Source organism: Lissotriton vulgaris, unplaced genomic scaffold (genome assembly GCF_964263255.1).
Source record: "Lissotriton vulgaris unplaced genomic scaffold, aLisVul1.2 SCAFFOLD_1175, whole genome shotgun sequence".
NCBI classification, from domain to species: Eukaryota; Metazoa; Chordata; class Amphibia; order Caudata; family Salamandridae; genus Lissotriton; species Lissotriton vulgaris.
This window is the reverse complement of record NW_028252647.1, coordinates 567,494-593,133: the sequence shown is the minus strand read 5'-3', so window position 1 is coordinate 593,133 and position 25,640 is coordinate 567,494. Positions and strand designations below refer to the sequence as shown.

Here is a 25,640-nt window from a genome sequence, read left to right as displayed (position 1 = left end):
CACTGTAGTCCAGGGGAGGAGCCACCTATCTCGTGATACTTCGAAGACTCTTCCAGGACAACAATGTGCAATCATTCGGACCCAACACTAGGCAGCGATCTATGCACAGATATGAATTCAGCAGCCCTCATGCCTCGAACATCCTGCTATAGCTGAAGTGACAGTAATTAAAAAGGCAGTTTTCCATGGTAGATGCAAAGTGTCTTTATGAATAAGCTCAAATAGACACCTCATCAATTGTGATAGTACTAGGTTAAGGTCCTTTGGTGGATAAGGTCCCATGGTGGATATATACATGTTTAACAGGAGAAAAACCTTTTAAGTCCCTAATTGTGATAGTACTAGTTTAAGGTCCCATGCTGGATAAGGTCCCATGCTGGATAAGGTCCCATGCTGGATAAGGTCCCACGGTGGATAAGGTCCCACGGTGGATAAGGTCCCACGGTGGATAAGGTCCCACGGTGGATAAGGTCCCACGGTGGATAAGGTCCCACGGTGGACAAGGTCCCACGGTGGACAAGGTCCCACGGTGGACAAGGTCCCACGGTGGACAAGGTCCCACGGTGGATAAGGTCCCACGGTGGATAATGTCCCACGGTGGATATATACATGTTTAACAGGAGGAAAACCTTTAAAGTCCCTCTAGAAGCCCTATATATACAGAAAACAATGAAACTTGCAGCAGTTACTTTCTACATGCTGTTATAGCACCCAGGTAGACTTATGGAAGAGATTTGTAACTTTGCTTTTGCCAAAAGCAGCAGTTAAGTAATGCTTCTTCTTGACAGGTCATTCAATAAGGTTATGTTTTTGTACTGTAGCACCAATGTTATGTCCTTGTACTGAGGCACCATAAGGAAAATCTTTTACAGCCTAACAAGATCTCGTGGATGACCATTTCACCTTTTAGTATGTCCATAGAATCCGGAGGATGATTCAGGTGCCCGTCATACAATATGACCTCAGGAGGCATGCAGCCAAATTTAATGATTGAAGATTTGGGTATGGACTTTACCTTAAAGCCTACTCAGTGGATCTACTCTGCAAAGGAGTCTGTTGTGACATACCAGTGACCGGTCTAAAAGGTTCGGATACCACAACTGTCTTGGACAGTTAGTGGCAATTAGAATAATTTTGATGTGGCACTTGCGCAGCATGACCATTACTATTGGGATTAGCAGAATCGGAGAAAAAGCCTCAGACTTAGGCATAGCATTTTTTTATTTCTTGCAGTGACAAATAAATCTAATGTTGAGAACCCTTTTAATTATTTTTTTGTTATGATGTGAGCTGTCAGCTGCGAAAACGCAACTGCACTTTTTGGCTTCCTGGAATATGTATTTCTGTTGGAGAAATTCCTCTGTCCAAAGCCCAATGCCATGTTCAAGCATGTAGAGATAGTTGTCTTGACTTTGTTGTTTCTCCTAGCTTGTTCGTGCAATGTATGGTGGTGCCATTGTCTGTTTAAATAATGTTCTATAACGAAAAAGAGTAGAAAGGCCTGGAGGGCAATGAAAACTGCTACAGATCTAAGTGACTGATGTGGAACGTTTTCTCTTTGGTAGTTCAAAGGCCATGTACTGTGAGGTAGCCCAGATAGGGTCCTCAATTACTAGATTTGCCTCGTTTGCCTTGTTTCCTTTTGAAACTATGCTCTTTTTAATAGTCTGATCTTTAGTCCACCATGCCAGGGACTGGTATTGCTTGCAGCCTTACATACATGTTTTCCAGCGATCTCTCTTCTGAGACCACAATCTTCGAGATACTGTTGAAAAGGCCTCATAAATAATCTTGCATTCTGGACTATGTAAATGCAAGATCGGATGGAACCTAGAAGTGATAAAACTTGGTGAGTCATGGGATTGTCGTTCCTCAAGTCTCAGTATTTCTTTGGATAAATGAAACTTTCTTTCAGAGAATATCCTTTCTTTTCTTCTTTGCCCCCACCTCTTTTCAGAAAATGTGCCAATAATGAATAAACAGGGAAGGCTAGTCAGGTAGCTACATGGAAGCAGACACTGTAGACAGATAGCCCTTAACTGTAGCACCTCTAGGTGCTAGTGACTGAAGGACAAGGCAAATCCCATGACAGTGGAAATGTGCAAATGATGCCCTCTGTCTCACACCATTGAACAAGGCTCAGTGCAGTGTCCTGTTAAAATGGATTTATTAGCAGTCTGCGTGGCTGCCAAGATTAAGTCTGCCACCTTATTAGGAAGGCAAAGGAATCTAGCTGGCACCACAATCACACCGCCTGCTGCTGTGTCAGTGGGTTACAGTGAATTGCCCGACAACCCTTCCTCACGAGTAGGTCAGCTCTATACCTGCCAAAGGACTTTTGGCAGAAGCGGGATCAGCGAAAATTTATATAGCAGAGCCCTGAAAGCAGTCAAATCGGAATTTAGTCTGTTTAATTCCTCAAGGGGGTCTAATGTGAGCATCCAGTAATTTTACTATCTCAACTAAACTGATGGGCATCCTCTGGACACAGAACAGATAGGATTTAGGAATGTCTAAGGGATTAGTAACAAAACTAATCAGGGATGAGGTGTGAAAGCAGGTTCTGCCACACGATGTGATGCATCTAATAAAGAGTCATAATCCTTTCTGGAGGTAAGCAGTGTTAGGAAACTGAGAGGAAAAGAAAAAGTGTGGAAGAAGGCTATCCCAAAAAGGTGTCTCTTATGCCTCTGATGAGAACCTTCAACAGGGCAAGTGGGGCCATTCCCTTATTTACAAGCAGGTGGTGCTTGAACAATAAAGATAGGACTCATTTAAAAGAGTCCAAGGCTGCCTCATGGAAACGGGATTCTCTTCCACTAGTCATCAAGTATCACCACTACAAGTCCTTCAGAGTATAGGTAGTCCTAGAAATGGCAGGAGGAAAGGGATGCAGCTCAAGAAGCCTGAACTGCATAGGGGGTTACACCTGTTGTGGGTAACTATGTCCCAGGACAGCAAAAGCAAGGAGACTCGCCCGCTCCAAAAACAGTAGAATACTCCATGAACCCCTAAGGAAGTAAAACCTGACATTTTGCTCATTTGGGATATAAAGGTCCAAACCTTTAGTGTCAATTGACAGGTGAATGCACTAACTAGGTAGGTCATAGGAGTGAATGGTAAAATTAGAAGGCTGATTGGTTTTTGTCTATATCCCCCGATGTATTTGTTGGTAATGATAAACCTCCTGTTTGGGGTGGTTAGAACGGAGGGGTCATTATGACTTTCCTCCAGTAGTGGGACAACAGGCTGATTAAATGACTGTGCAACACTGGCTGTTACTGTACACAGAGAATGCGGGACTGGCAAAGGAAATGAGGGCAGAATATAATTAATCCCTTTAGAGGAGGACAACCACGGTTCTTCTGATGAACAAATGAGATACCTTATGACAAAATAGTTTTGGGAGTCATTCCCGGGGGAGCACGTAGAGCTTTCAGCATGCTCAATGGTGGAGGGTGTTTAAGGTATGCTGATGGTGGCCAAGATGGCGGACGTGCAATGCGCTGCTCCTTGCTCTAACCCGGGAAGCCTGGACTCAACCCAGCGCTCTGCATTCAGTTCCCCTTCGTACTCTACCTCCCTCGGACTCATCGCCCCTCATACTTTGAGGTATTTCCAGACTCGATTCAGAGAATCACAAGCAGACTACACAACTAGCCATGTCCCCCGCTGTAAGCCACAAGCAACGAAATGGAGTCGGCGGGATGGATCAGCAGAATGAGTGGTTTTGCTGTAGTGGTAGGAACAGCACCATTTTTCAGCTCCTTTGGACCTCCAGCCGTAAGTCAAGCCATTGTGCTGATAGCAGAAAGTGGGGAGAGCAGTGTCCAGAGGTACTGTATCTCTGCATTTCCATCTCGTTTGTTTTAAGTCTAGTGAAGGCAAGGAAATTCTCATATTGGCCTGGAACATTTGTGACTATGCAGTGTTAGGTGGCGTTCCCTTGTTGGGAAAAAGCGACTATGCGTACTGGGAGAGGGGACACTAGAGGAGAAAGGGGCACCCAGAGACTTAATCAGCCCGCTTCTGCAGTGTCATCTATTCATATAACAACCACCAATTCCCATAGTCCAGTGCCACACGGTATGCATTGGTGATTTGTGACTTATAGCTGGCAGCCTGAACTCGCATCCCAGGGGGTTGCAATAGGCTTTCTTTAGGGGTGAGTACGGAGGCTGCCTTGTGTAGCCACGGGTGCAGCTTGTGGCTCCCACAGGCATCTCCTAGCAGTGGCTTCTAAAACAAAATGAAGAGGCTGTCAATAGATTCGGCATCGAACAGTGGCGCTGCTATGAATCCGGTTCGCAACTCAAAGCATCATAGTCCTACCTTCTTAGTTCGGGATCGGACTCAAATTCTCTGGAATAGAATTACAGAATATTTCACCTATTCGACTATCAGATCAAGGAACTAGTCAAGTAAAGTATGGACATGCAGTCGAACTCTCAAAGGGAGAGTTTGCTCTGGACAAAGAATCTGCAATCTTCATGGGTGCCATAACGGACAGCTCTCTGCCCTAAGAAGCATTACACCCAGACCTCGCTAAGGGCAAGGAGTCTGTTACGATTGTACTGGGGGTACTGATGGATGTTGCAGAAGGGGGGTATAAGGGATCAAGATAAACCGTCAAATGTTTCAGGAACAAAGCTGCTACAAACATATTGTGTTTCTCAGCACCACTGCTAAAGAACAATGCAAGGAAGGGGAAATTTGTCGCTAAAAGCTAACTTGATTCCAGAGGGTTGAGGATAGTGCAGCGCGCCAAAATCAAGCGTCTTGCCCTTGCAACAGCAGACGATGTGACTGTAAGAAGAAGTCTACAATACTCTGGCCCCACTTACGGGACTAGTACTAATCGGGGGAGATTTTATCATCAAGGATGTAGACGCGACTGTTCTCATATAAATAAGCATCAGAATAAAACGAAACAGCTCTGTTTCTGGCCCAAATAGGACATATCGCTTTTGTTGATCCCTGGCAAGTTGACCATCCTGCGGGATGAGAGTATACTGGTTTTTCCAAACGCTTTAGCCTGCATCCCGCATTGATAATTTCTTAGTACCTCATAGCTGGGGAAAAGCTAGGTCAGATATTCTCTCAAACCCATTCTCTCACCATCCAGAAGGGCTACGGTGGTCACTAGACAAATCCCTATTAAGGAAAGAGGGATGGGGAGCAGAACAGAGTGGAATGGAGGGGAACAGAACAGAGCGGAATGGAGGGGAACAGAACAGAGCGGAATGGAGGGGAACAGAACAGAGCGGAATGGAGGGGAACAGAACAGAGCGGAATGGAGGGGAACAGAACAGAGCGGAATGGAGGGGAACAGAACAGAGCGGAATGGAGGGGCGCAGAGCGGAATGGAGGGGCGCAGAGCGGAATGGAGGGGCGCAGAGCGTAATGGAGGGGCGCAGAGCGGACTGGAGTGGAGCGGACTGGAGTGGAGCGGAATGGAGTGGAGCGGAATGGAGTGGAGCGGAATGGAGTGGAGCGGAATGGAGTGGAGCGGAATGGAGTGGAGCGGAATGGAGTGGAGCGGAATGGAGTGGAGCGGAATGGAGTGGAGCGGAATGGAGTGGAGCTGATTGGAGTGGAGCTGATTGGAGTGGAGCTGATTGGAGTGGAGCTGAATGGAGTGGAGCTGAATGGAGTGGAGCTGAATGGAGTGGAGCTGAATGGAGTGGAGCTGAATGGAGTGGAGCTGAATGGAGTGGAGCTGATTGGAGTGGAGCTGAATGGAGTGGAGCTGATTGGAGTGGAGCTGAATGGAGTGGAGCTGAATGGAGTGGAGCGGAATGGAGTGGCGCATAGTGGAGTGGCCCAGAGTGAAGTATACATGGTGGGGTAGCACACTGCAATTACAAAAAAGGAAAATGCTACTTACCCAGTATGCATCCGTTCTTGGCATGTAGTGCTGTAGAATCTCATGCTTATGCATAGATTGCCATCTAGTGTTGGGCCTGGCTGTTTGCACTTTGTTATTTTTCTAAGAAGTCTTCCTAGTCATGAGGTAGTTGACTCCTCCTTTCGGTGAAAGTACGCATGGTCATCGACTCCTTCAAAAAAAAATTCCCGCAGAGGGTGAGAGAATGGAGAAGTAGTAAAGAATAGAGATGGCCATGTGTATGTATGTATAGTAACAAGAGAACTACCCGGGGAGGTTGGTGGGCACATGGGATTCTACAGCTCTACCTGCCAAGAGTAGATGCATACAGGGTAAGTAGCATTTTACGTTCGAGGCACGTGAGCTTTAGATCACATGCTTATGCATAGGCTATACAGCAGTCTCCCCTAAGTGGTGGCTATCCTGTAGCCGATTGAGTTGTCTGAAATAGTGTTTTAAGTACTGCTTGGCCCACATTACCTTGTTGTCTGGCTAACACATCTGCACAATAGTGCTTGGTGAATGCGTGTGGTGTGGACCATGTTGCAGCTTTGCAGATGTCAGTAATAGGGATGTTCCCTAAGAAAGCAATTGTAGCTCCTAGCTTATGAGTAGAATGTACTCTAGGGGGTACCATTAGCAGGGCTCAAAAAAATGGTACTAGTCCACAAGGACCGATACCTTGAAAAATCTCCGACCTAACTGCAACCTACTTGACCGCCGTCTCTGAAATTGGAGCAAATGTGTCAAGATAACAAGATTTAAAGGCATCTTTATAGCTCATTAACTTTGTGAGCAATAAAAATGACTTTAAATATTGTTGTCTTGTCACATTTGCTTCGTTTTCACAGACGGAGGAAAAAAGTTAGTCTTCCTACTCGCCAGAAAGGGCGAGTAAGACCTAAACACAGCTCGCCCTTGTTAAATTTAGCTTGCATATGCGAGAGGTCGAGTGGATTTTTCGAGCCCTGATTAGAGTCCTTTTGGCTTTTGCACAGCAAATCTGAATACATTTAACAATCCACCAAGCGATACCCGATTTGGATATAGAATTAACCTTGTGAGGTGGTGCAAAAGCGACAAAAGTTGTTTGGTCTTACGAAAAGATGTTGTTCTTTTAGTGTAATAAATCAGTACATCTAAGGTGTGTAGAGCTTGTTCTGCAACGGAGTCAGGTTGAGGGAAGAAAACAGGTAATTCAACCGACTGATTTATGTGAAATGCAGATACTACCAATCTTTGTGTAGCAGCAAAAAAGGTTCTTCTATGGTTAGTGCCTGAATTTCACCCACTCTCGTTGATGTGATTTCAATGAGGAAAGCTGTTTTTCAAGAGAGGAACTTGTTCACATTTGTGCATTAGTTCAAACGGTGGGCCAATTAACCTTGTGAGGACTATATTAAGATTCCGCACTGGGGCATGTGGAAGTCTTTGTGGTATAACTTTTCTGTCCTTCCATAAATGCTTTGATTATAGGCACTCTAAAGAGCGATGCATGTTGCCTACTTTGAAGATAGGCTGTAATTGCAGATAGATGCAGTCTGATGGATGTATAAGCCAAAGAGGACTACTGCAAATGTAACAGGTAGCAGATAATGTTTTGTATGGAAGCATCAAGATGGTTGATGTTATTGTTATTGCAATAGATAACACATTGCTTCCATTTGGCTGCGTAGCAAGCTCTTGTGGTAGGCTTTCTGGCCTTCTTAATAATGTTCATATAGTCTGGTGGAAGGTTCAGAAAACCAAACTGACTTCAGGAGCCAGATCGCGAGGTTCAATTGTTTGGGATGTGTGAGTGTGATTTCTCCAGGGCTCTGTGTGAGGAGACTGGGAGTTAAATGTAATTTTTTATGTGGTACGAGAGAGAGTTCCAACGAGGTTGTGAACTAGGGTTGACGTGCCCTTGTTGGAGCTACCGGGATTAGAGTGAGAGATGTTTGCCTGAGTTTTAAAACCACTCATGGGTTAAGTGGGAGAGGCGGAAAAGCATAAGCAAATAATCCTGCCTGACTAGTTCATCCATAGAGCATTGCCCGTGGATAATGTGTGTGGATAACTGGAGGCGAAGGTTTGGCATTTTGCGATGTTGCAAACAGATCTATATGCTTGGAAGTATGGGTGGAGAACTTGAGGATGAAGTAGCCATTCGTGTATCTGATACCTTTGCTGAGGTCCGCAATCTGGTTGTTGACTACTGGGAGGTGTTCCGCTAAGAGATATCTGGAGGTGGGCTATTCACCACAACACATGTCTTGGGCTACGTGGGACAGTTGGAGAGAGTGTGCCCCCCCCCCCCTTTCTGTATGTAATACATAGCTGTCATGTTGTAGGTTCGAACCAAGATAGCTTTACCAGACAGGTGATCTTGAAAGGCTTTGAGACCTAGAAAGATTGCGACCAGCTCTAATTGGTGGATGTGGAGCAACTTTTGCTGGTGGCTACACAGCCATTGAACTGTGTGTTGTTGAATAGTGTCTGTGAAACCGGGTCTATGAACGGCCATCATTTTGGCAAATTTTGGGTGTTCCACCACTGCAGAGAGCAAGGAGTACGGCCACTTACCAACACTAGATTGCTTAATAGACCGTGTGACTTGTTCCACTGAAAGGGGGACGATCATGATGCAAGACGCCATCATTCCCAACAGCTGTATAAAAACTCGAGCTGGAAGTGACTGTGGCTTGAAACTTGAGAATTAATGCCTGAATGTTTCAAATTCTGGCTGCATTGTTCTGAGGTTGGGCTGGCTGAAGACGTGATCTTAGCAGAGTGACTGTAAACCCCAGCTAGTGCAGCACTGAATGGCTATGGAAGTATTCTTGCGACATTCTTGATACGTGGCGGCTTTGATGAGCCAGTCGCCCAGGTATGGGAAGACATGAATGCTTTGTTTTCTTAGATGCGCAGCTACTACCGCCAGACACTTTGTGAAAACTCTGGGGGCAGTGGTGACTCCGAATGGAAGTACCTTGAATTGGTAATGTGGACCTGCTACCACAAACCTGAGAAATTTGCGGTGAGCCGGGTGGATTGGAATGTGAAAGTAGGCGTGCTTCAAGTCTAGAGTAGACAAAAAGTCACTCTCTTGCAAAAGAGGTAGCACCTGTTGAAAGTGTTACCATGTGGAAATGGTCTGACTATGTAAAAATGTAGTTCTCAGATCTAATGCTGGTCTGAGAGAGCCGTCCTTTTTGGGAATTAGGAAGTAAAAGGAATACACACGCACGACCCTTGATGTTGTGGTGGTTCGGGGTCTATAGCTTGTTTTAGTAGTAGGGATTAGTAGTAGGGATTGTACCTCTTGTTTGAGGAGGTGTAGGTGATCTGGTGAAATCTTGTGCGACTTTGGGGAAATGTTTGGAGAAGTGTTGATGAACTCCAGGCAGTAACCAGAATCGATAATTTGTGGAACCCACTTGTCTGTTATCGACTGCCACTTTGGTAGGAATTGTGACATTTTCGCGGGGGGAGGTACTATGGGCAAGTCACTGCTTTGTTTTGGAGGGGGAGGTACGCGTGATCGAACCTTTGCCGTTGTTTCCCCTATAATCCCTCTGAAGTAAGTTTTTGAACCAGAGGGTTGGTTACTGCCCTTATAGGTGGATGCAGTTTCCGAGGAAGTATTTTTGGACACTGCCAGATAGAAAGAGCGCCGAAAGGAACCAGGGCCTTGTGTAGACAGAAAGGCTCCCATGGATTTTGCCACTTCAGAAACTTTTTACATCTTCTCAAGTAAAGAATCTACCACCGGCCCAAAAAGGTGTTCAAAATGGAGGTTTGAACCCAGATATCCGTAGCCAGGCGTGTCTTCTTAAAAGGACACTGGTGTGCACCGCTCTGGCAAATGTGTCAGAAGCATCTAAGGAGCAACTAATTTGATTGTTTGAAATTAATTGTCCCTCACGTACCAGGTCTTGCACTTTAAATTTGTGTTCTTGGGGTAGCAATTGGATGAGTTGTTCCATTTCATCCCAAGGTGCATGGTCAATACTTGACTGCCAATGCTTGTGTGTTAGATATGTGCCAGAAGTTAGCTGCCTGGGAGGCTACCCATATCCCTGAAGCGTCATTTGACTCCTTATATGGGGGTCTAACATCTCCAGTAGTTTGGGAGTTTGCCATTTTGAGTGCATTAGAAACTACTAATGAGTCTAAGGGTAATTGTCCTCCTATGTAGACTGGATCAGATGGTGCAGGTTTGTATTTTTTATCCACTCTAGGGGTAAGGATACGTGCCCTGACAGGATCCTTAAAAATCTCATCTACAGGCCTGGTCATTTCCTTGAGCATGGGCAACATAGGAGTTGATTTTTGTGTGCTGTTTAATGTTTTGAAAAGGAAATCCTCTTCAAGGGATTCTTTATGGAGCTGGACCCCATGGTAATTGGTAGCCCTGCCTAGCAATTCAATATAGCATACACTGTCTGGTGGAGAGGGCCTGTTAGGATATAGGTCAGGATCATTGTCTGTGGGCAAGTCAGTGTTGCAGTCACCCACTCATCTTTAGGTCCTGGTTAATCATCATCATTAATATCATCATCATCATCATCCCCATCCCCCTGATTGTCAGGTGTATGTGGTGGTGAGTGCTCAGGTGAAGTTGGCACAGGTAGAGATTGAGGCAAAGGGGTTGCTGGAAGAGGAAGGGGAGAAGGGGAAGGGTTTGTTCCAATATTTCTCTTTTTCCATGAATACGACATTCCTCTTCGGTATTAGCCCCTCTCTTTAGAGTCACCTTAGTGGTAACGTGTCCAGTTATTGGACGTATGAACAACATTTCCTGTTTTGGGTCGATTTTTTCGAGCGGATCACCAAAACTATGCTTTGTAGGTGACTTTGGTTTATCAGCCTGTTTTGGTGTTGAAGGTTTCAGTGCCAACGGTTTCGGGGGTGTTATTTTTCGGATCTGAGGTGGTTTTCGGTGCCGAGTGATGATGGTGGGAGCCGGACTTTGTCTTCGACCCTGAAGGCTTTGGCTCGGTGCCCAACTTGTAATGGGGCTTTTCAGAGCTGGAAGACTTTTTGGTAGGCTTCAGTGCCGAGCCAGAAGGCAGGGTGTCGGAAGTATGGTCTCGGTGCTGAACGGAGCCCGAGGGCACAGGTTGGTCCTGAGCCTTCTTTTTCGGTTGACTTGGGAGTCAGGGAGAGGTAGGAACTGTACTTGCAGTACAATTGTCCAGGCGGATGTCTTCATCCTGATTGGAGTCATCGTCGGAAAGTGAGATTTGTTCCTGTTCCTCCTCGGCTCCGATTGCTTTGCCGGCTTCTTCATCAGATTCAGGTCTGAAGAGGTCCGAATGGAGCCTGTGTGTTGGCTCTGCATGTCGCGTCTTCGAGCCAGATGGTCGCCATGAGTCTTTTTGGAGCTGAAAGCTCAGCACCCGTCGCAGTCCTATTCACTGTGTCCCGTTGACAAACACAGGTTGCACACTTTGTGTGAGTTGGTGCGCAGGTATTTCATGTGGCACAGAGGACAGAATTTAAAGGGAGTTCGTTTCATTGACTGCGAGTCGAACCGGGGGCTAGGCCAGACGGCCTACCACAAGCTCTCTGATCGAATTAGGGTTTCAATCAATTTATTTAGGCATTTATACAGTGTACAGCTACTCCCCCAATGGGGGTCTCCGGGCGCTTGAGCAGACGACAGAAGCACGATACTCGAATGGAGAACACGATCAGACACAATACCGTTGAGGGTGAGCGCTCAAAGCACCGAGAGAAACCGAAGGATTGGCATTGAACCGGAGTGCAGCGAGTAACATTCGAACCCGATGGCGGAAAAAAACAATCTGAAGATTGAGTCGATGACCATGCGCACTATCACCGAAAGGAATCGTCACCTACCTCTTGACTAGGAAGACTTCATCGAAGAAAAACAAAGTGAAAACATCCAGGCCCAACACTGTATGGCGATCTATGCATAAGCATGTTATCTACAACTCTCATGCCTCAAACACACATTTTCAATTGAAATAACCATTACATTTGCAGACATACATTTTTACTAATAAAACTAGATCTGCAGACAAAAATGTGTGGGAATTGCATCACCTCAGTGTAATGATTTGTTTTGATCAAATTAAAGTATTGGTTTCCACAACACTTCAGAAGTAACAAAAATGTGCTTCATTTATGTTCCTAATTATGATACAGTCTGAAATACTTACACAGTCCATTTAAATGTGTGCTAGATAAAAACTCTTTGAAGTAAAAGAAAAGTAAACAAGAGCCCTCACAGGACAGCGCCTGACATTTGACCTTCGACTTTGAATGCACAGCAAACATGACAAGATCAATTCAATTAAGCTTTATTCGATTTCTTGTAGTAAAATCATAAAAGCACATGTCGCACAAAACTATAATCAAGAAACAGCTTTAAGTATCATTAAAGTGGCAATCATAAGTATGTTATTGACATACTTTTGCTTCCCTCTAAAATAATCGGGGAAAATATACTATAAGATTTCATATTAAAATAGTTTTTCTACATTTAATTAGTTTCTAAAAATTAAGCTTGTGACCTGGTAAACTATTTGTTCTTGAAAAATTGCAATATTAAAAATGCAGGACGACATTGTGATCTAAAAATTGGTAAAATCCACCTCCTTCTTTGAATAGAATAACATTTACAACATAAAAGAACAAGCATTGTCGATTGCTGGGATAGGTCATCAGATGGGCACTTGCTCTTAATTCTGGACCAATAATTTATCATTGGAAAAGTTATTAATCTGTGAAAGAAATGTGTTACTTATCTGTAACTGCAGTTATCTAGTATTGATGTCTTTCATAGACTCACATACCTGAATCATTCCCGGTCGTCGGGATGGGAGTCCCCGGGACATAAATAAGTAATGTCCTATAGACATATAGAGAATAGTAGGCCTAAAGGCCTCACCATAGTAACTTATCCATGTCCTTTTGTAAAAAGGACCAAACTCTAGAGAAGAGTTAATCAGCTGTCACCTCCCTCTAGAACCTTCCTGGCAGGAGCCTCAGTCCCTCAGATTTTCATATGCACCAAGCTAAGTAGACGTGTTACTGAGAGAATTAGGCGAGTCCTTCCAGGAAAGGCGGGAGGGTTGCATGTGAATCTATGAAAGACACCAATACTGGATAACTGCAGTTACAGGTAAGTAACGCATTTCTTACCCAGTATTATGGGAGTCTTTCATAGATTCACATGCCTGAATCAGAGTAGCAAGCAATGCAGAGTGCACATTTCTGATGGTACAGTATTTACAAGTCATTAGATAATAACATCATGCGACTAGTAACAGCCAATAGACATCAATAAGAAGCATCAGTAAAGAAATGTGCATACCACAGAAGGATGGAGGGACGAAGGAAGGCTCACCTTAGTGAAATAGATGGCGCAATACTGCTTGTCCCACCGATGCATCTTTCATCAGCTCCGTATCCAGGCAGTAATGCCTCGTGAAGGTATGCCGCGACTTCCATGTTTCCGCTCTGCAAATGTCAATGACTGGCACCCCTGCAAAGAGTTCCAAAGAAGTGGACATAGCTCTCGTGGAGTGAGCTCTCACTTTAGAGCGTAGTGGCTGTCCTGCTTGTTCATGACAGAAAGCTATGGCCGCAGAAATCCATCGTGAGATGCTCTGCTTAGTAAGTGGGAGACCCTTCCTAGGCCTGCTGTAAGCTACGAACAGCTGGTTAGACTTTCTGAATGCTTTTGTCTTGTTGATGTAAAATTTCAAGCATCGTTTGAGATCCAAAGAATGTAACTATCTTTCAGCTGCTGTGCTTGGATTTGGAAAGAAGGAACACAGAACCACAGGTTCATTTAGGTGGAAATCTGACAGAACCTTTGGAATAAACCTCAGATTGGTCCTCAGGATCACTCGGTCGTTCTTAAACTGTAGAAAAGGATCCTGCATTGAAAACGCCTGCAGCTCACTCACCCTACTTGCAGAGGTGAGCGCAAGTAGGAGCGCTGTTTTCCAAGAGATATATTTTAGGTCAGCTCAGTGCACTGGCTCGAATGGATGTTTCATGAGCGGATTAAGAACTACATTCAGATGCCAGGTAGGTGGCAACATCCTTACTGGCGGGAAAGACCTGAATAATCCCTTTAGAAATTGTTTGATCAACCTGCTCGACCAGAGGGATGGACCCGTTGAAGTTCTCTTATAATGGGATATTGATGCCAAGTGTACTTTGATGGAGGAGTGGGCGAGGCCCAACTGTGCCAGATGTAACAGGTAAGGTAAGACTTGCTCTGGAGAGGAAGAGAAAGGGCGTATCCTTTGATCTGCACACCAAACACAAAAATCGCTTCCATTTCAGGGAAAAAGTTTTGGTAGAGCTATCCGCCCGTGCTTTGACAAGAATGTTTCTACAGTCTTGTGGAATATTAAAATTTCGAACTCTCGAGCCAGGCGGCTAACCTGAGAGATTTCAGATCCGGATGTTGAACTGGTCTGTCGTTCATTGTGAGCAGAGACGGGCACTGCTTCAGGTGGATCGGCGGTCTCAGGGATAGACTGTTAAGTTCTGTAAACCAATGTTGCCTCGCCAAGTTGGGGCTATTAGAATTAGAGTACAAGGCTCCACCTTCATCTTCCCTAGGACTCTGGGAAGCATTGGGAAGGGCGGAAAGGCGTACGCAAAGATGTTGCACCATGCGATGGAAAATGCATTCCCAGGAGACCCCGATTGGGGATGCCAACTTGCGAAGTGTGGGCATTTGGTGTTCATCCTCGTCGCAAATAGATCGATCTGTGGCGTGTCCCATCTGGAAAAGATTTGGTTGGTAATCTTTTGATCCAGCTCCCACTCGTGTGATGTTTTCTGCCTGCTCAACGAGTCGGCGAGTACATAGTCCGTGCTTGGGACATATTCCACCCGTAGGGTTACGTTGTTCGTTATTAGCCAGTTCCAGATTTTTTTGCGACTCGCAAGAGAGTGTCAGCAAGCACGTCCCTCCCGGTTTGTTGAGATAGTGCATCGTCTTAGTGTTGTCTGTCCTGACGAGCACTAGGGAGTTTTTGATCCTTGGCAGGAAAGACTGCAGGGCCAGGAATACCGCTCTCAGTTAGAGTAGATTGATATGGAGTTTTTTCTCTGCAGCTGACCATTTTCCGCTTATCTACAGCTCCAGCAGAAAGGTCACCCATCCTTCCAAGGAGGCGTCCGTTGTAATGACATGGGGAGCTGCGGGAAGCAGGAATGTCAATCCTTGAGAAAGGTTTCTTGGCGACATCCACCATTGCAAAGCTTTAACCATTTGAAAAGTCACCTTCTTGCGGTCGTCGAATGACCCCACTGCATGGAAAGTGCCTCCTGCAGAGGAAGCATCCTTAGACGGCAATGGGGGATCAATAGGATGCACTATGACATCATCCCCAAGAGGAACTTTAAGAGACGAACCGTCAACACTTTTTTCGAGGCCACTCCAGAGGCTAGTGATAGGAGTTTGCGTTTTCTCCCCTGCGATGGAAACGCTCTTGCAGAACATGTATCCAGGGTCGCACCCAGAAAGGTGATGGTTTGAGAAGGCTGCAGAGTCGACTTCTCTTGGTTGAGCTTGAGACCCAGATAATTGAAGAGACCTAAACATGCGTTGGAAGATCTAGAAGCGTCTTCGAAGGATGGTGCCTTGATTAGCCAATCGTCCAGATATGGGAAGACTTGATGATGACTGTGCTGCCTGAGGTATGCCGCCACTGGAGAAAGACATTTTGTGAAGATGAGGGCGCAGACTTGAGTCCAAAGGGCAGGACACGGAACTGGAAATGTCTGCCCGCTACTGCAAATCTCAGGTACTTTTTGTGATTTTTGTGAATTGGTATATGAAAATACTCGTCTTGTAAGTCCAGTGACGCCATGAAATCCCCCTCCTCCAGAAGATGCAAGACTTCTTGTATCATGACCATGCGAAACAACTGCTTCTTCAAGAATTTGGTAAGTGCCCTGAGGTCTAGGATTGGCCTCCATTTCTTTTCTTTTATCTGGATCAGAAAGAATCTGGAATAAAATCCTTTTTCTCTGTGATGGTGATACCTTCTCTATTGTTCCCTTCTGTAGCATGGCAGAGATTTCTCTCAGAAGCAGCCGTAAGTTCTTGTGATGCATTGGACGAGGTGAAGTTTGCGGAGGAGTGTTCATGAATTCCATGAAATGGCCAAATTGTATTAATTGAAGGACCCCACAGTCCGTAGTAATTCTCCTCCAATTTTGTAGAAAGTGGGTAAGTTTTCCTCCAATTTCTAATAAGTGAGATGAGGTCTGGATTGGCTGAAGAAACAAGTCATTGTCTTCGTCCGTTATTTCTCTTTTGTCCTTTGCCCCGAAAAGATGACTTTCCATATGAGGATTGTTGGCCTTTGTTGTTGTTGGCGCTTTTGGTACTGAGGTCTACTCTGATTAGGAGAGTAAGATGATCTGTTTTGGTATCCTCCCCTCTAGGAAGATTGACCTCTTCCTCTGTTTCCTCGAAAGGACTGATTTTTCTACTGGAGCGTGCCCAGTGCCCTTGCAGTGTCAGTGTCCTTTTTGATATTTTGTAGGGCCTCATCAATTTTGGAGCCAAACAGTAGTTGGCCGTCATATGGCATGTCCAGAACCTTTGATTGTACCTCCGGACTGAATGAGGTCGCTTTCAACCATCCTTGACGGCTCAAAACCGCTGCCCCAGCTAGTTGGCGGAATCCTGTCATCATCATGTCCATTGCACAGTCTATAATTTCTGAAACTGATGTTTCACCCTCCAGAAATATCTTTTTTAACTCCTCCTTCGAGGCATCAGGCAATTCAGACAGGTATGGGGCTATATCAGCCCACAATTGTCTATTATAACGCCTAAGAAGAGCTAGGGCATTTGCCGCTTTAAGTCATTGTCGACATTGTGGAAAATAGTTTCCCAATGTTGTCCAACTTCCTTTCCTCTTTATCCGGCGGCGCCGATAAAGGAGATGAGGGATTTCTCGAATTCTTCTGTGCCGCCTGCGTCACCGCCGAATCAGGTTTAGGATTACTGTCAGACAGGCCGGCGCCGTATTTGGAGCTTTGTATTTTTTGTTCAAACGAGGGACCACTGGTGAAACAGAGGCGGGATTCTGCATAACTTGAACCCCCTGTGTCCAAAGATAATCAATAATCGGAATCGACCTCGTTGATTTCCTAAGAGGTTCTTTGAAATTGTACAGGAAGCAGTCCTGCTCCTGGGAATCCATTGTAATTTGGAAGCGCTTAGCAGCCCTTTCCTCCACATTATGGAAACCACCGATGTCAACCGGTGGAGAATCAGATGTTGCGGGTACTGGAGATGCTGAGGAAGGTATAAGGTAATCCTCCCAATCCTCATGGATAGATTGATCGCCCTGCAATTCACCCTCCTCTTGCTGTTCCTCCTCTTTTCATCAGAAGATTGAGGATTTGGCAAATTCACCCTTTCCTTCTGAATAGATAAGGGCAGCGGTCGCGGTCTTGGTGATGGCGCTGCCGTGGTAGTTGGAGGAGCTGGAGATTCTGGGAATCACTGCTTGTAATCTTGGATGAGGTATCGTAGATCTGTAAACAAGGAAGCTGGAAGACAGACCATAGGTGTAATAGACGGATGAACTACCTACTCCTGAACATCCTCCTCATCCGAGCTCTGGCATTTAACATGCAGTTCTGAGGGGCTAGTTGCTTGAAACATATCCCCATCATCAGAATCCTCATCTTGAAGGAGACATGCTGGTGGTAAATGCTGCACACCACTAGGAGAAGTTAACTCCTGAGTCAGCGTTTTTCTGGTGATCTTCAGACGCACGGAAGCGGTTTGAAATCCAGTATCACTCAGCATCAACAGGCCCGTCGACAGAGTAGTGTCGACAGTTGTCATTCTGTAAATCTGTCGTCGACTGGGTCGTCGTCGTCGACTGTATATATGGTACCGTCGACAGTGTCGTCGTCGATGGAATTGATGCTGCCGGTGTCTTCGACGACAAGGCCTTCGACGACAAGGCCTTCGACGACGAGGCCTTCGACGACGAGGCCTTCGACGACGAGGCCTTTGACGACGAGGCCTTAGTCGACTGTGATGTCTACGCTGTCGTAGGTGAGACTATCGTCGACGGGATCTTGGGCGTCGACGATGATCTCTTAGTTATAATCGTCGACGATAGTCGCCGATGAAGGGAATGACGTTGAGACTGTCGGCGTCGGCGTAGAGACAAACAGGAGACACTGCTTTCTTGAACGCTGATGTCGACGATGTCGTCGTCGACGGCGCAGGCTTCTTAAAGGTGTGCACCTCCTTCTCAGAAGCTGATTTTGACACAGCCTTCGAAGACTTTCTTGGTGTCTTCTTTTGAAGAGCGTCCAGGGGGCTATGGGAAGCTACCCGTGGTCTTTTTAGAGATATTTTTGAGGAGACCGTAGAGCCCTCACTTTCCTCAGAGGAATCCAAATTATCTCTATCCTTGAGCCTTTGGAGCCAGATTAAAAGGCGTCCTTCACGGTCTTTGAGAGTTTTGGTAGAAAATGTTCAACATACCTTGCAGTCCTTAGCTGAATGATCAGGGTACAGGCAGTCCTTATGTTGGTCATCTATGTGGAGTCTTTACTTTCCTCTAGAGCCACATGCTCTAAAAAGACCTTTCTTTGGAGTGTCAACCATAGTGTACAGCTTTCACTTGAGGGAAATATCCAAATGTTGAAGAAAAAGGCTTTGAATAAACAAACCTGAGCAGAACTCAGGGGGAGACTCCCTTGGCACAATGTGCGGTAGAAAATATGAGGGACTGAGGCTCCTGCCAGGAAGGTTCTAGAGGGAGGTGACAGCTGATTGGCTCTTCTCTAGAATTTGGTCCTTTTTACAAAAGGACATGGATATGTTACTAAGGTGAGGCCTTTAGGCCTGCAAATTCTCTATATGTCCCCTCCGCTCCTGCCAACTACCGCCCCATCTCCTTATTGCCCTTTTTGGGGGAAGGTATTGGAGCGCCACGTGACCAGAGCACTCAGTACCTTTGTGGAGGAGAACAGGGTGTTAACCCCCCGTCATGCTGGTTTCCGCCCCGCACACTCCACGGAGTCCGTGGTGCTATCGGTCCTCGACAACCTCAGAGAGGGCATGGACACTAACCACTCCCAGGCCCTGGTCCTCCCCGACCTCTCCACCGCCTTTGACACGGTCGACTACTCCATCTTACTTTCCCGTGTCAGGGCGACTGGGATTGGAGGCTCGGCCTTGGTCTGGCTGTCCTTCTTGAGGGACCGCACCCAGGCAGTGCGCCTGGGCGACTTCTCGTCGGACTTCCGCGAAGTACAATGCGGGGTCCCCCAGGGCTCCTCCCTTTCCCCACTTTTATTTAACTTGTACATTGCCCCTCATTTTTGCCCTTCAACAAATGGAGGTCTCCGTCTATAACTATGCAGATGACCTTCAGCTTATTTTTACCTTGTCCCCATCCCCTGAGTCCATGATCAACTACCAGTCTGTTATGACCTTTATCCGGAACTGGATGACTTACAACCACCTGAAGTTAAACCCAGACAAAACTGAGCTGGTTTTGACAGGTGGTTGCTCCAGTCCCTGGTCCTCTCTCTTCTGGCCCCCCTCCCTAGGTCCCCCCCTTCTCCATCTTCCTCCGTAAAAACTCTTGGGATTAAGCTGAATGACCAACTCACTCTGCACTCCCAAGTTAGTCTAGTGATGTCTTCTTCTTTCCTCTCACTCCGCACCATCCGTAAAGTTTCTCTTTTTTTCTATCTCTGCCCTCAAGCTCATAGTCCTGGCGATGGCAATCTCTCGACTAGATTATGGCAACGCTCTAAATTTTGGCTTGCCCGCTTATAGTATGAGACGATTACAGCTGGTCCAAAACCAGGCTGCCAGCCTGGTTTACAACTTGGCCAAATCCCGCCACGTGACTCCTCTCCTCAAGTCCTTGCACTGGCTCCCTATCCGAGAACAAGCTCAGTTCAAGATGGGCTGAATTACTTTTCAGGCCCGGGTCGGCGCAGCCCCTGCCTTCATCTCTTCGGAAATTAAAGCCTACGCCCCTGCCAGGGAACTGCGTTCATCCTCCAAACAACTGTTGACAGTTCCCGGCTTTAAGCGAAAAAAGTGGGGAGGCACGAAATTTTCCACACTTGCCCCTGCCTTTTGGGACTCTCTCCCCGTTCACCTTAGATCTTCCACCCAATATTCACACTTCCGAAAGGCGCTAAAAACTTTTCTTTTCTCACAAGCCTTCTTATCATAACTGTCTTTTTCTTTGCCTCCTTTTGATCTTCCTTTCCTTTTGGGTTCAGTACTCTATAGCGCCATGAAACCGCCAGGTGAACGTGAGCTCTATAAATATTTTAAACTCAAACTCATGTCTATAGGACATTACTTATTTATGTACCGGGGACTCCCATCCCGACGACGGGAAATGATTCAGGCATGTGAATCTATGAAAGACACCCATAATACTGGATAAGATCCATAATCTAAAGCGAGTCAGTACGAATCATTCGCCTGGTGTATTTTTTAAATAAGGCTGGATGCTACAAGTGATTAACATCATTTGATTCGACTGTACCCTTGGCTTAAAAATTTGAACAGAAAATCTGTTTGTCTCAAGAAGAATCATACAATTTATTTTAAAATATTTTCTAATTACAGATATTATGGAACCGAGGTCCTCACAGTATTCTTGGTGCCCGAGGTTATTCATAAAATCTTTTACATATTTTACCCATGGGATATTAGAGGCTCACTGTAGCTTAAGACTATTTAAAATATCCAGATTAAATCTAGTTTTAATGGCACAACACAGGATCTGGACCACCATATGAGGTCAGATGTATGCGGCATCCCTAACTCAGAGTGGCAAATATAGGTTAATGTACTATTGGAGACAGCCAGCAGAAATATAAAAAAGGCATTCGCAATTGGCTGTAAGGGCTGAGTGACAACATAGCCCCAGACACCTGCACCGTACATGGCAGTGGAGACACATTTTGCCTTATATACGTAGAAATTCTACAGAAGGTCTCCTACCCAAATTCCTAGAGAAGTTGGCTAGGGCAGCTGTAGCTTTCAGAAATAACAATTTCAAAGCTTGGACTGTCTGGGTCTATATCCCCTTCTGGCTGAAAAGAATGCCCAAATACGGAAAGGTCTTAGCAAATTCTACCTTTTTATTATCAATGAATATGTCTCTGCATTTTCCTACTACCACCCCCTCACTTCATGACTGTGCATAAATAGAGAAACTAGTCACTACTCTTTGGAGCTCCAATTGCGTTAGAGACATCAGTGCGGCATCGTCCTCTTACAGGAGTGGGAATAGGATGTTTATTAATTTGTGGCAGGTCGTAACACTGATTTACCAGAGTTAAACCTAAATAATTAATATATAGAGTAAACAAGCATTTGCAATGCAACAGGTCTTGCATTTGCGAGAGTTTAAGCTACTAGCATTGCAAATGACAATGCCTTATTTGTTATAACCCCGTCGATGCTATTGACGGAATGGTTCAGTCATGAGCGTCAGTTGGCCTGTGCTCATGATGGAACCGTTCCGTCATGAGCCCGTTGGTTCATTAGAACGTTCAGCACAGCGCAGGAATCTGCGCCGCGCTGAAGGTGTTAAAAACCAAAACATACATAAAAGACATTGCAATTTACAATGCGAATAACTCAAAACGCACGTAAATGCGAGACCTATTGCATTGTAAATGCTTGTTAGAGTCGGTGCTGACCCTCCACATCACTTGACTAATATGCCTTGATTCCATGCCACTGTGGAGGAATATGTGTAGTTTACATTATAAAGAAGCAGCTTTTGTGTATATATGTGTTAGAAAACCTCTACACCACTGTAGTCTTCTTTCACTTGTACCACAGCAAGAGTGTCAGCAGTTATAGTGACAAAGTACCCTAAACATGCAGCCAGAGAGAGGACCGGTAAGCGCATCTCTCATGGTAAATTAATTAGCAGCACTTTGCCAAATGAAGTTGCCAGCATTGAGAGTTTGATCTTGCACACTCAAATGCTTTGAGACTAATCAATAGTTGTTAATTTTCCTTCTAACTCCACAAGGGATACATGGGGTGCTGGAACCCCGCCCCCTCCCTCATACTTCCATTGTCACTACGCCCAGCTAGCACAGCCCTGAACCCAGTCTGCGCCGAGTGGCCAAATCAATGGCAGAAAGCGTGCCACGTAATGACATAACTACACATGTGCGCCAGTTGCGTCACCAACATACGGCCTGCCATGTTGGAACAAACTTTTCTCGCTTGTAACTCGTGCTCCATAAAAAAAGGTTTTCTAAAATGTGAAATACGGAACTGCACATATTTCAAGAAGAGCATTGTTCACCGGGACAAATGCAAAGATGTACCTATTACACGTTTGCATCTTTAAGTGTGTTGCATCGCATACATAAGAAAACCTATGAATCAGTTCACAGTCGTATGCTCATAAGCGCAATGTGTTTCACAGTAGATAAGGCTCCATTATTGAAGTCGTGGTTCAGCCACTTGCCTCACTGTGTCATTTTGAGCAAATCGTTTTATCTCTCCTGTCTCCGTTGCATGATAGATTCACATGAGTGCACTTCGAGCGCGCCTTCGGGTTTCTTCAAGCGCTACGTACACCGGTGCACTCCGATTCAATCATCCACTGGCTTACATCTCAACAAATAATCAATATAGAACTGATCCCACTACCTGCACAAGTGCTGAGGGGAACAAAGAGTGCCTATGAAATGAATTACTGAAAACTGTGACTTGAAGAAACGGTTCACAAAGTCTTTCTTTCTTTCCTTTAGTTGCTTCCCTGTGAAATGGATCCAAAAAAAGAACAAGCCCGCGAGTGGTGCGCACGCCACAGCGAGACATCTGGTTTCAATTATCGTACCCGTGTCTGGGCACGATGATTGAAACCACATGGCGACCGTGCGAGTAACCGACACCAATAGGCCATGGGCGGAGCAATGCGCCCGCCTTTGGCCAATTGTGTGCGGTCTTTGTTAAAGACGCACGCAAAGGCCAATAGTGTGGGCCAAAACAAAAAAGCACGAGCGTGTGCGATTCTTAGGTTAGTTTTCGAAAGCCGCTACATGAAGACTTTGCCAGAACAGCGCATGAGCGCTGTTACAGGCTCAACCTAATAAAAAAGATGCCAAGATGCAGCTTTGCATTACCCCTCTCTGTATGTTAAACGTTGCCGTACACTCCCCACTGACCCCGTAACGAACCCATACCTTTGCGACACTATAAATCTGCCTCAGAAAAAGTACAAGAGGAGTTTCTACTCCTATGTCACCCAAAATCTTCCATAGTTTGTTGTGTATTACGCAATTAAAGCTGCAGTTAGGCCTACAAACGCCATTGTGTACTTCCCCATTAGGAGGTTTACATTTAAACACTGCTCTATCATGCCTAGGCCCTGCCAGAAGCCAAATTGTGATTCAGATAGAATGCTGTTATTTTCAGCCCAGTCCTGGAGTCTGTCGAGTAGGATGTGCTCCACCACCTTGACCAGGGAATCTAACTTCAATATTCTGTGGCGGCTGGTCAGCAGGAGTGAGGGGTGGAGAGTTACTAAAATGTATACTATTGACTAGATATTGATCCAGGAAAATTTTACAATTATTAAATAACAGGACGTGAAGAGATGTTCTACTTAGATGACAACCGTTAAGTTGGGTCCCAAGGAGATGGGACTGCTATTGTAATACAGGACTGCGATGTGTTAGGATTGTATGCGAGCGTTGTTATCACCGTGCACATATGCATGATCCTGCTATGTTGAAATTGATCTTTGAGCATTTCTTTCCTCTGTACCATTACTGGAGGAAATGAATAAAGTTTGCTGAACAATAATATGGGCCGATAGCATGCTGGGTTCTGTCGGTCACCTTTCTTAAATATCAGAATCAATGTTGATTCCGACCAGTTGTTTAGAAAACCGGAAAATGCTGTAATTACTTGGGTTCAACGTGCGCCCCACACAGACAGATTAGATTTAAAAAGGTCTACAGGGACTCTATCAGGGCCCGGCGCTTTCCAGCTCATATATGCCATTATTGCACTAAACGATATAAGAACAAGATATAAAGGCCCGTTTACAGAAAAGGAGTTTGAGGAAGAAAACTGTAAATATGGTTTAGGCAAAGGGAAGGACAAACTGAACCTGGATAGCCTAAAGCAAACAAAGCCAGCAAATGGAAAGCAAGTAAACAGAAGTTAAACGACAAAGCCAATAGCAAGCAATGGGCGGAACGCATTCCTAGGTCAACTTTCTGAAAGTCCCTAAAATGCCTTTAGCAAATGCAAACAACTGTGCTGTCTTGTAGGCTGCAGCCATACTTTGGCTGTTTTTTTTTCCAAACAACTTTATATTGTTCCTATTACTTAGAACAATGCACCCTACTCGTGGGACACTTAGGGCAGACCTTAGGGATGACTAATAAATTATAAAAAGATAGTGGTGTACTGTGGAAATAATTTTAAACCCAAAGTCAAATTTAGACAGTTATTTTAAAAACAGCGTGAATGGCAGGCCTGACTTTAAAATGACAAGACACCACCGCAGTTCACACTTAAATGCATTAAGTCCACTGGAGTCTCTAAACCTACATGCCCTACCATATACTAGGGACTTACAGGTAAGGTTGTCTTGGTCAATCAGAATTTTACCAATTACCATATACCTTTAGAGGTCAGAGCTCTGGACTTGGGCCGGTTTAGCAGAGCCCAGGGCAATTTCAGAGTCAGCAACCACCAGCATCAGTCAAAAAATACGGGTGATCCGGACAAAAAGGATGACTTTCCTACACCTTCTAACTGAAGCATACACACATTGATTGCACTAGAAAAAAAGGAGGCCTTTAAGATGGGAAGACCTTAGCACGCTGAAACGTTGGGTTTGATGCCCCTCGTTCAATACATGTTTGCCATAGTTGCAAGAATTACTCCCTAGCCCTCTATAAAACACTTTAGCAGGGGACCACAAATTTTCAAGGAAAAAGTGGTGCAGTCAGGTTGCATATTTGCAAGAATGCCTAATCAATCTGAAAAACAACGGCCAATAGATTCCCCCCCCAACCCCTCCTCCAAATTACTTGAGGACACCACAACTTAATGGGTTAAAGCTGATGTCAAACATTAATGTCAAACAAAAAAAATTGCTGCGACCGAAGGCGAGGTAATAGGTTTGGAATCATGGCTGGGCTTCTCAGGCTCATAACTTCCAAATGACTAAAACATAGTTTCAGCCCTACATTTTTCAAAAACACACAGCAAACGTACCTGAGCAGGAGATGTGCCATCTTCACCCGCCTTCTTTTTCTTCTTTTTCTTCTTCTTTGTTTTACCGCTTGTAGAGCTCTGAACATTAGGATCCCCCTTTTCCTTTTCATCATCTGAAATCTAAGAAATAAATATGCACAATTTGACAACTACACTGATGGTGTACAGAGTCATCCAGAGCGTCCAATAACTATTGGATTGTATATTAGTCTATGCATGAAGATTTTCAAGTATTTAAAAAGGAGTCACAATTTTTCTACAGCACAATATTTGCAAATGTACAGTACAATAGAGGCGCTGGCTGAAGTAATCCAACTGCAGTTAGTGGCATTAGCTCTGTCAAGTACATAAAGTCTGCATTATATGCTTCTCCTGGTTCGGACACCAATACCAAGGTGGAGGAAAGTGCCCCTTTTTGCATGGTTTGCCTGACGTTGATGCTCCTTGACTAAGTGTGCCCTGAGTTCCTGCCAACCAGGTACCCAGGGC

General features: G+C 45.2%; 1 protein-coding gene across 1 annotated transcript in view; it reads right to left on the bottom strand.

The window, feature by feature from the left end:
* The window catches only part of MTDH (metadherin), a 426,299-nt gene that overhangs the window by 107,897 nt on the left and 292,762 nt on the right, over positions 1-25,640 (bottom strand). Inside the window, exon 9 of the mRNA XM_086951123.1 lies at positions 25,152-25,271. Coding sequence (XP_086807249.1) covers positions 25,152-25,271 — 120 coding nt within the window. The remainder of the gene's footprint in view (positions 1-25,151; positions 25,272-25,640) is intronic.